Raw genomic sequence first — 10,079 nt, 5'->3', positions numbered from 1 at the left:
ATTGGTTTCTGTTTACCAGTAATTCTGCCACAGACACAACCATAAGCAATTAGCCAGACAGCTCGGGCTTTATCAGTCCAAAACTGGCATTGTGTGTGTATGTGTGTGTATGTGTGTGTATGTGTGTGTATGTGTGTGTATGTGTGTTAGTCATGAGGGAAAATGTAATTAGGCTGAGGGGGACATGAGATTAAAATCAGCTCTTTTGTCCCGGTTTCTTTTGGTCTCCTGGTGCTGAAACGTCTGGTATAACATTCGAAAGCTAGACTTTATTCTAATGAAGGTTACTCTCACTGCAGTCCTTCAGAAAGATAGAGATCAATACAAATATTTTATGTGCCTTGACATGAATCCATATCCATAAGTTGTGAATGTGATAGGACTGAGCCTTTAAAGTTCCTTAATGAGTTTGAAAGGGTGTATGAGTCATCACTCCTTTTTTCCCTCCACACTAAAAACTTGGTCTTTAATATGGCATGAATGTGGCACCTTTTCAGGACATTTTATGAAGGGTTATATGTTGTTCTAAATGTTCCAAACCAGAAATACTGACATATATTTACCCAAACCCACTGATTCCTTCAGTTGTTTGCATTTGTATTTATACACTGCAACTGTGACAAAGCTGAAAACAAGATAGCTCCACTGAATATCAGACAAGCAGGTCAGCGGAGGATAGCCTAATTAAGCTGACATCAAACACAGCAACGAGAGGGATTTATGAATGAAACTGCGCACACTGATCCATAGACACGATTTGACAGGCTGCCAAAAATAGAGACCACAGTGCGCGCTGGCTGAAGACGAAAGTGCTCTCTCTCTCTCTCTCTCTCCACACACACACACACACACACACACACACACACTCCCCTTCTGCAGTCCCTCTGTCATCCCCCGCCCTTCTCAGGCTTTGTCGGAGTCCGTATGTGAGTCATCGGTGGACTTTAACCGTCTCTGTCCCTCAGTGCCGCAGCAGACACACAACAGCAGTCAATGACAACAGCCGTTCAACAGTCACTACTATGAGCCTCAGTGTCAGTCAGTGAAGAAACAATAAATCAGACAAAAATAAATCAGTTATGGAGAGTCCATCAGCTATTTAACACCATTCACGCAAAGAAAGACAATTAAAAGGTGAATCAATTAGTTTAAGCTGCTTTATTTCCACCACTCTCAAGCATTTGTCGACTTATCGACAAAACGCCCGTCACGTCTTCTTAATAAAGAAGCTTATAAATCCCGTGAAGGTTCACGTTCTTGAACACATCAGCCAGTCAATGGCCCAATAGCCCCGATAACAATTAGAAACTGCGACAAAACGCCGTTACGCAGCCGCTGAGTCGCACTGGGTCAAAGCCAGCTCCAGTTCATATGCAAAGAGAGGAGCACATTTTTGTTTGGCTGACTCAAAATTAACTGCGCGCGCGAGTTTGAGTGTGCGTGTTTGTGTGGCGTACATGTGCGCGCGCGCGCGTGTGTTGCGTATCTCCTCGCTCTCTGACGCACGAGTCAGGTGGTTGCTCTAATAGCACGAGGAGCTGTCCGCGGTGCTGAAACCAGACTCACACCGCGAGACAGAGAGATGCTCAGTTCACTCACGAGCCTGGAGAGAAACTAATTACACAAGGTAAGACTCGTTCTTCACTGCATGTCCCACACTGCACCTCCCTGACTGTGTTACCTAGTTACCTAACGCTGCTCGCTGTCAGTGTAGAGCTTTTACTTTACTTCAACCAGCTGCTGTTACGGCAGCTGGTTGCCAACCTGATGCACCGCCACATACGCCGAGGCGAGGAGGTTGTTTGCCCGCAGTTTCTTTGTTCTCATTTCGCGCCACATTGATTCCGAACCGCTCGTTAAGTGCTACTTTTCTGTCACGGGTTAAAAAATACAAGCAAAGTAAGCAAAGTTCAGCGATTCAAATGAAGGCTGTAAAATTGAAGGGAAAAGTAAACATCCAGATGAGAGCAGATCATTGCACCGTCGCTTGTGGTCTGTTAGGCAGGTTTTTTTTTTCTTGTTTTGCCTCCTGTTTTGGGGGGAAAAGTCTCAAAATATATCAACTTCACATTCAGTTTGCACGCATTTGCACATTTTACCTTAAAAAAAAAAAAAAAAAAAATATTTCCATATATTTCTCGCGCCTGTTTAATAAAGCCCGCAGGCAGAAGGGCAATCTATTTCAACAGAACAACGTGCAATTAGGGTTAAAGCATGGCAAACATTAATAATTGGGTTTAGAGGTTTTCTGCGGTTAAAGGAGAGGGAACATCAGCCTTACCGGGTTACCTTGACAACGGGGGCCGTGACTCACAGAGAGCAGCAATTTGACGACTAATGAGATTTGCACGGGAGCTGCATGCCGCTGCTGTTACTGCTGCTGGCAAACAGGCGGCAGGATTCCAGTGTGATCCGAAAATACCAGCAACAGGCAGCGAAATGGAGGAGCGATACAAACACTCACAGACGAGAGCCAATCATTTACCGCTTTAATAAATAAATAACATAATAATAAATAAGAGATTGCCCCCCCCAGTTGCTTCTCAGTATTCACTTTTCTTTGCTGCGTCTCTCATTTTAGCTTTAATGCAAACTGTAAAAGAATACAGAATAAAATAATATTTGAATTAAAACAACGTAAAAGGCATAAAAAAGTGGAACTAAATCAGAATAAAGTCATTGTCACTGAAGGAGGTTTATTTTCATTGAACTGGATTTTGTTAGGCAGTTTAGACATTCCATACAAACACTGATAGGATAAACGGAGGCAGCCTATTTGACCTAGTTTTCACCAGAGCAAAAGTCATGGACGAGATTTTAAACATGACCTCCTGCCTTTAAATCTATTCAGACGTCTGTGTGCTCTGTGACGTTACCATCAGAGCAGACATTTAAAGTGACGATAAGAGCCACAGACATCTAAGAAATGCCAGAGCAGCAACCGTTGCGAACCTGTTAGCTCAATGTGTAAAGGTCAGAGCTGACATTTGCCTCTTTGTCTTCCCTCTGCAGGCGTCACCATGCCGTCACTCCCCCAGACCTTCACCACAGGCAAACCTTTCTTCATCTGCTTTGCCAACCTCCTCTTAATCCTCCTCTTCCTCACCTCCTCTGGCATTCACGGGGCTTCTCTCAGAGAGCACAGACTGCGAGGGAGCGAGTCAGACCCCCCGAGAGGAAATGTCCGCCAGAGCCCTAATGCCGACATGCTCAAAGCTTTGGAGTACATCGAGAGCCTCCGTCAAAGAACCGGCATGGACCCCCAGCAGCATGCCCCCCCCGCCACAGGTCACGATCCCCGCCACATGGATGACGCTGAGAAGTTGCGTGCCATGCTGAGGCTGGCTTCTAACCCTACGCAGAACAAATATGAGGACGAGGAAGAGGAGGAAGAGGAGAAGGGACGGGAAGATAAGAGCGAAGAGCTGCTCCAGGCTGTGCTCAGCACCCTCCAGCAAACGGAAAAGGCCGCCAAGCCGCCGTCCCTTCGCCCCGGCGTCGAAGGAGCAGGCGGGAAGGACAGCGCGTACCCCAGGGTGCAGCAGAAGCAACATAGCATCAGGCCTCACAAGAAGCTGCCGCTGATGTTTGAGGACGAGGAAGAGGGCGAGGGGGACGAGGAAGAGGATGAGGAAAGGCCAGATCACGAGAGCCCCTTCAAACGCACCAACGAGAACGTGGAGGAGAAGTACACGCCTCAGAACCTGGCCACGCTGCAGTCCGTGTTCGACGAACTGGACAAGCTCACTAGTGTGAAGCCCATGCACAAGCGCCAGGATGAGGAGGATGACATCGAGGATGGTGATGAGGAAGAGGATGATGATATGTTCAATGTGAGGAATGTGGCCTACGATGGCGGGGATCTTGCAGACTGGGGTCCGCTACAAGAACAGGAAGATGAAGAGGAGGAAGAGGAGGAGAGGGACAACAAGCATGAGGCCAACCGAGGACTCGATTATGTTGACGACGATGATGAAGAAGCCGATGAGGACGATGAGGATGAAGATGATGAAAGCTACCCAGTCAAGAGGTCAAATGAGCCAGATGATGTTGCCAACCTGGTGGACTACTACCTTCTGAAAGTGCTGGAGAAAACAAAGGAAGAGGAGCAGAAACGGGAGATAGAGGAAGAGGAGAAAGAGAGGGCTGAGAGGAGAGTGGCTCAGACGCAGTACAGAGATACCATAGATCCACAGGCAATCTACCAGCTCATTCAGATCTCCCAGAAATACCAGATCCCACCCGAAGACCTGGTGGACATGCTCAAAACCGGAGAAACGACGAGTCAAGACAAGTCGCGAAAGAGCAACGAATTAGCCCGAGCAGAAAACAGGCTCCCTCAGAAATCCTCAAAGAAGACGCACAAGATTCCCGAAGCCAAATTTTACAACAGACGCTTCCCTGACAGACAGAAGACCCCAGAAGAGCTGAGGACAGAAGAGATACTGAACATCCTGGGGCTGGGAGGCGGGGAGGATCCAGCTCCCGTCAGGAAGCAGAAGCAGTACAAAAGCTCTCCGTCACGACTTCACACTCCACAGCCTGCGGGGCGTTCTGGGGGAATCCACTCCCACGCAGCGGCGCCTTCCCAGCACATTAAAGGACGACTATGACGACACCGTGGACGAGGACGAGCTGGCGGCATACCTAGCAGCTCAGATGCTGGCACAGTACCCGAACCCCGGGTACGGCAGCGGCAACAAGGCGAGCCAAAAGCGGGACGAAGTTGGACAGGGCACAGCGGGCTCTTTTGAGCAGGCGATACAGGATTACTTTGATCAAATGGACTCCGATAAAAGCCCGAATGAAAAGAGACAGTCTGAGGATGACACGCAGATGCAAGGCTTTGACAGTGAGGCGTTGATGAAATTGTTGAGCTACCTGAACCCAGAAACTGAAGAAAGTGATGCTGATGCCAAACCTGCCCCAGGAATATAAATTAGGCTGTAGATACATATACTATATATATATATATATATATAGCCTATATTGTTTTTGTGGAGGGAGAGGGTGAAAATAAAGTATTTTAAGAATAAAACATGCAGTCAACTTTAGTTATTCTGTAGGTTTACAAAAGTTCATATTTATTAGCAGACATATGAGTGTTCAGACATTCATTTGATGCTTTTTTTTTAAAACATGAGTTTGATGCTCAACACTTAACAACCAGTACATGTGACTCACCAGCCTTGCATTTCAACACACAGACACACACACAGCCAGAATCAGTGTTGGACCCCCCTAGATTCACTTGTGTTTTTTTGGTAACTCTTTCTTAAATGTGGTCATATGTGACATACCTGAGGTTAATAAAGCATTGACTTTATTTTTTCCTTACGTGTAGTGTTTCTTCATTTACTCACCATCACACAGTGTATCAGTTTAAATTTGTCTTGCCTCACATGTATTACTACTGAGATTACAAAAACATATTCAAATATGAACAAAAATGGTTTCGATAAACTGGGAAAAAGACTCTCTTCAGTCACATCTCCTGTCATAAAACCCTGAGATTAATAAATATGAGGCGTTAAAGGCACTTACAGACTCAAACATAATTACAATTAATAAAACTTAAGATGAAAAAGAAAAATCACCAGGACTGTAGGACCGGTGAGTCATTTACAGTCACTCAATAAAAATGTTGCGGACTAATAAACCTTTTGCTTCAAGTCTTGAAATGTGAAACACCCTCGTCTTCTCTCGGCTCAGTAGGCGGGTTTGCTCATGTATTCCTCCATCGTCTATAAGTCGATAAGAGCAGAGGCATAAGAACACATTTCACATGAGTGAAGAGGAAAACCTATGTCCACTAAATGTCTGCTCAAGCTTAAAGTACCTCTTGGAGAGTGTCAGCCTCCTCTATAGACACTCCCACAGCTACTTTGGACGTTTCTTGAATTTCCCCTCCCATCAGAAATTCGTCCAGGATGAAGTAAGCCTTCTCAAAGTTGAAAATGATGTCCAGCTCACAGACCTGAAACAGAATATATGGACCAACCATTAGACTAGAGATAAATCACACTTCCTTGATCAGTGGTATAGAGGGTAATAATTCCACCCATGAGAGAGGATAAACAACTTTTTGCTGCACTAGTATAGATGACCATGCTCTAACTGAATATCATAAAGACTACAGAAACGATCTTTGTGATAATTAAACACCATCCGTTTTCTATCTGTTCCTTCCACACTTCACTTTCATTGTTTGTGGTTTTGTAAATAAAGAGGCGTGGCTCTTGCCTTGCTTTGTGAATCAAAACAAGCTGGACATGAAGTGGTTCTGGAGTAGAGGCACCTTACGGACACCAGAGGGAGTCAGACTGGTAAAGAGCACAATGACATATAAATGTCAGGGGGAGAGGAAAGGGATCTTGGGATGTTCTCACAGCTGTCACAGATATTCAATAAAGGGAAATATTAATGCTACAGTCATATTTTAGACAGCATGTGCTTCTTTGTGGCAGCAGCGTGAGGTTGGACCCTTTCTTTCTAGCAACGAATCTCAGCAGCCAGGTCTCAGAAGAGTGCAGGCTGTTGTAGCAGCAGATTAATGCCCATGGTTTTAGAAGGAGGTGTGCAACAATCACACAAAGCACGTGTGATGTTAGCGTGTCACATGCAGTGCTTTTGTACGTATTTACTGCCATGTGGTGTATATTTATGTCTGTGTTGCAACAGCATGACAATAGAATGTGATTTGATCTGTAGAGTTAACAGCAATGCTTGAGTGACAACAACTGTATTGTGGTATACGATTATATACTGTCAATGGTTATACCACATACTACAACAAAACCTATCACAGTCAATGACAAACTGAACGGCCAACCTTTAGAATGACAAAAAAACCACAAGCACTCAGTTATAGATTTTAACTAAATTAAATCAAGCAACAAGTTAGCCTGTGGCTAAATGAATACTGTACACTTTACGTCAAGTTAATTCAGTCGGCAGTATATAAACATTTAATAAAAGCTTTATAACACACTATAATGTCGTTTTTAACATTTGTTGTATTAACAGTAACACTTTATATCAATGTACACATATTCACCATTAACTAGTTCCTTATCAGCATACATATTAGTAGCATATTGGCTCTTTATTAGTCACTATATAGCACTTATTATGCTATGGAACAATTCGGGGTTAGAAAGACTTAATTTAGAGTTATTTGGATGCTATTAACACTTGTAGTTCTGTGTTTATTTAAATAAGAACAGATCATATTCATTAAGTGTTATTAAAAGAGAATGAGCATTCTTGTGGTTCTACCACCTCAAAAGGCCCATACTGAGCAAAGCACATTAACATTGCAATTTTGGATGAAATGATGTTGACAGCTGCCTCACTCTGACAGGACAAATTTAACATTCTTATGCTACACGAAAGGTTTGGTGACCTCACATGAATCCAGACATCGCTCTGAACAGAGGTTGAACTAGCCAGAATAACCGAAAGCATCCTGTTTGTGGGAGCAATGACAACTCATAAACACAGATGACGTTTAAGTGAACTCCCACAGTGAATTCTGCTTGGGCCATGACTTGCAGCTCTACTCACGTTGCCAAAGTATTTATCCAACAACTCGACATATCTGTGCAGCACTTCGAGGCTCAGCAGCTCATTGTCGCGGTCGTCCAGACCAGTGCAGAAATACAAACTGGCATACCTGCCAGACAGAGCGCAAATGTTACAATCCTGGATATATGGAAGTCCTTGGATTAAACCTATTTCAAAGAAAAGAGAAACAACAGGCATATTTTATTGCCTTTATTTGATAGTGACAGCTGAAGAGTGACAGCAAAGGGGAAAGAGAGACGGGATGACACAGGTCTCTCTAAAAGCTTCATAAAAGGTGTGATGTATTTCACTTATTTTAGTCTAATTCGTCCTTGCAGTGGATCACATTATACTGTGAGGTGTTCCTGTGACTGTGTCTACTCCTATTCACTCTACCCCTCTTCCATACTGCAGTGAAGGAGAGGAAAAACCATGAGAAGATAAGCACTGTGTTGCACCATCACCATTATGGTCCCATCAGTGACCTGGGTCATGCTCTGTGGGTTTTCCCCTTTACTCTGTCCAGGTCTTGTTAACCCATTGTTGGGAATGGGTGTGTGTTTTGTTATCTGTGTGTATTTTGAAGCATTAGCAAATAAAGACACACACGTTGAGCTTAAACAGAGTGAGAGGTGGTTTCTGCTCAACAGCCGAGTCTGTACCTGCCAGAAAACCACTCCTATGACAAAACACAGGAGCAATATCATGTAATTGTAACACAAATGAAAAAGCAGCTGTGTCTATTGTCGGTACCTCTTGTAAACGATCTTGAGGTCTCTCCATTGGAGGAAGTTGCAGGAACGTGGTGTACGGGCCAACACTAACATCATCATGTCCCGGATCACCTTCTTCTTCTCCCGGTCCGTAATTGGTGTGAACCATTTCTGCAGCCGCAGTTTCCCCTGCCGGCTGAACAGCAACAGGAAGCGCATCTGGAGGAGGCAGAAAGTGGGGAACGAGAGCAGAAAACACTTCTGAAAAGTGTTTTCAGAATTGTTGTCTTGCAGTGTCAAGCACAGCTGCAGAGAAGGAGGAACATGACCAAACAGGAGGAACATCTTGTGTTAGGAGGGTTAAAGACAAATAACTAAAAATGTGGTCAATGTGTAGCTTGTCAGCAGAGCAAACCAAACACATGCAGTGAAGCAATCTCACACACACACACACACACACACACACACACACACACACACACACACACACACACAGTGTAATAATGCCCCCACCTACAGCCTGCAACCAAAACCAAACAACCACACAGCAATTAGGTTTCACAACTAGAAATGTGAATGCGGGTCAGCTGGGAAACATAACACAACCGTATATCACCTTTGAGTTCAATATCACAGCAAATACAATGTGTGTGTTGTGCAAGGGCAATTAATGAGAGCTCTTTGCCCTGTGCAGCACCGCTTCTGCCTGCAACAAGATAAAGCAGGACATGTGGAGGAAGGAGGAAGTGCAACTGTAACACACCTGTCTGCTGAACAAAGACGAAGAAGGTTTCAAAGGTTCAGTTTTTGGGTGTGACTTTGTGATTTGTTTAATTCCTCTTAATTATATCGTTTAAATCATTAAAATCCCATTTAAACTTCTGCAAACTGAACCAACATGTGGAGATTTGCATTCATTTGCCTCTCAGACAGGACATGCTTGTTACAAAAACTGATCTTTTTCCAATCTTTTCACTTTGAGCTCATTTTACGATGCAACGGGATCAATCTGACAGAAGGAAGATCACTACAGAATCAAACACATGACATCTGATCAAGGAAGAACCAAACTGACTTACAGTAAGAAAGAAGTCGTTTGAGACACTTAAACACTGACTTGGGCGTTTATTGCAGTGTGACGCCTCTTATTGCCAACAGGTGAATGAATCAAAACTATAGCAACGAGCCCGGATACTCACCATTTTGTCAGAGCAGTCCGACAGAAGTCCTTCGGGCTTGTGATAAACCCTCTCCCAGAATCCTAGAGTCCTATCCTACTGTGTCTTGAGCGTTTTCAGATGCGGCGACATTGTTAATCTTCCCAGAAATCTCAGCGCTCTCACCTTCTCCAGTCGGAGCCGCGCCCCGCTGCGCTCCAGCTGCTGATTGGCTGCCGAGGAGCCACCGGGCAAAGCTGCACACACACACACACACAGGTGAATCAGTGCAGTCAGTGTGTGAGGAGTGTAACACTGTTCAGGCTGCAGATATATATATATATATTTTTAGTCAGAAACTTCACACGTTTTGGTTCCATTAAGTTCATTTGTGTCCGATTTCGGTACATTTGTGTTTTTACAAAATGTAAGTTACAAAGTGGAGGTACTGAGTCCAAATTATGAGATTAAAAGCCTAAATGTGGAGTTACTACATTTAAATTATAAAATAATAACATTTGGTATCCAACATTCAACCTTAATATGGAGAATCTGTTATATTTCTGTTGTGTTATCTCCACTGTACCATCACTATCCATCCTATCGTTTCTCATATTGTTTGTGTATATTTTTGTTATCTTCA

The 10,079-nt window shown here is 44.0% G+C and overlaps 2 protein-coding genes across 3 annotated transcripts; one reads left to right on the top strand and one right to left on the bottom strand.

Annotated features, from left to right (window-relative positions):
• The first annotated feature begins 1,508 nt into the window (after positions 1–1,508).
• Positions 1,509–5,326, top strand: scg2a (secretogranin II a). The gene is given in 3 exon segments (XM_051398375.1): positions 1,509–1,627; positions 3,013–4,553; positions 4,555–5,326. Coding segments are annotated over 2 exon segments (1,917 nt in total). The 5' UTR covers positions 1,509–1,627; positions 3,013–3,020; the 3' UTR covers positions 4,939–5,326.
• ap1s3a (adaptor related protein complex 1 subunit sigma 3a) lies at positions 5,051–9,636 on the bottom strand. 2 transcript variants are annotated; one of them, XM_051398388.1, is made up of 5 exons: positions 9,479–9,636; positions 8,320–8,585; positions 7,567–7,675; positions 5,840–5,977; positions 5,051–5,744 (listed from the first exon to the last, which is right to left on the bottom strand). In XM_051398388.1, the coding sequence occupies exons 1-5, from the start codon at positions 9,479–9,481 to the stop codon at positions 5,709–5,711; spliced, it is 552 nt and encodes a 183-aa protein (XP_051254348.1). In that variant the 5' UTR covers positions 9,482–9,636; the 3' UTR covers positions 5,051–5,708. The 2 variants fall into 2 exon arrangements, with proteins under 2 accessions (XP_051254348.1, XP_051254349.1); XM_051398389.1 differs by having other exon boundaries at positions 8,320–8,498; positions 9,479–9,635.
• Positions 9,637–10,079: the final 443 nt, after the last annotated feature.

The sequence above is a fragment of the Dicentrarchus labrax genome, unplaced genomic scaffold (assembly GCF_905237075.1).
Source record: "Dicentrarchus labrax unplaced genomic scaffold, dlabrax2021, whole genome shotgun sequence".
NCBI classification, from domain to species: Eukaryota; Metazoa; Chordata; class Actinopteri; family Moronidae; genus Dicentrarchus; species Dicentrarchus labrax.
This window is presented reverse-complemented; position numbering and strand designations above follow the sequence as displayed.

Excerpts from the sequence above, each read along its gene's own strand:
- ap1s3a (XM_051398388.1), bottom strand. Across the intron at positions 7,676-8,319 it reads CTCAAGATCGTTTACAAGAG|GTATGCCAGTTTGTATTTCT; the intron begins GTACCGACAATA and ends TCTGTCTGGCAG. Across the intron at positions 5,745-5,839 it reads AGGCTGACACTCTCCAAGAG|ACGATGGAGGAATACATGAG; the intron begins GTACTTTAAGCT and ends ATCGACTTATAG.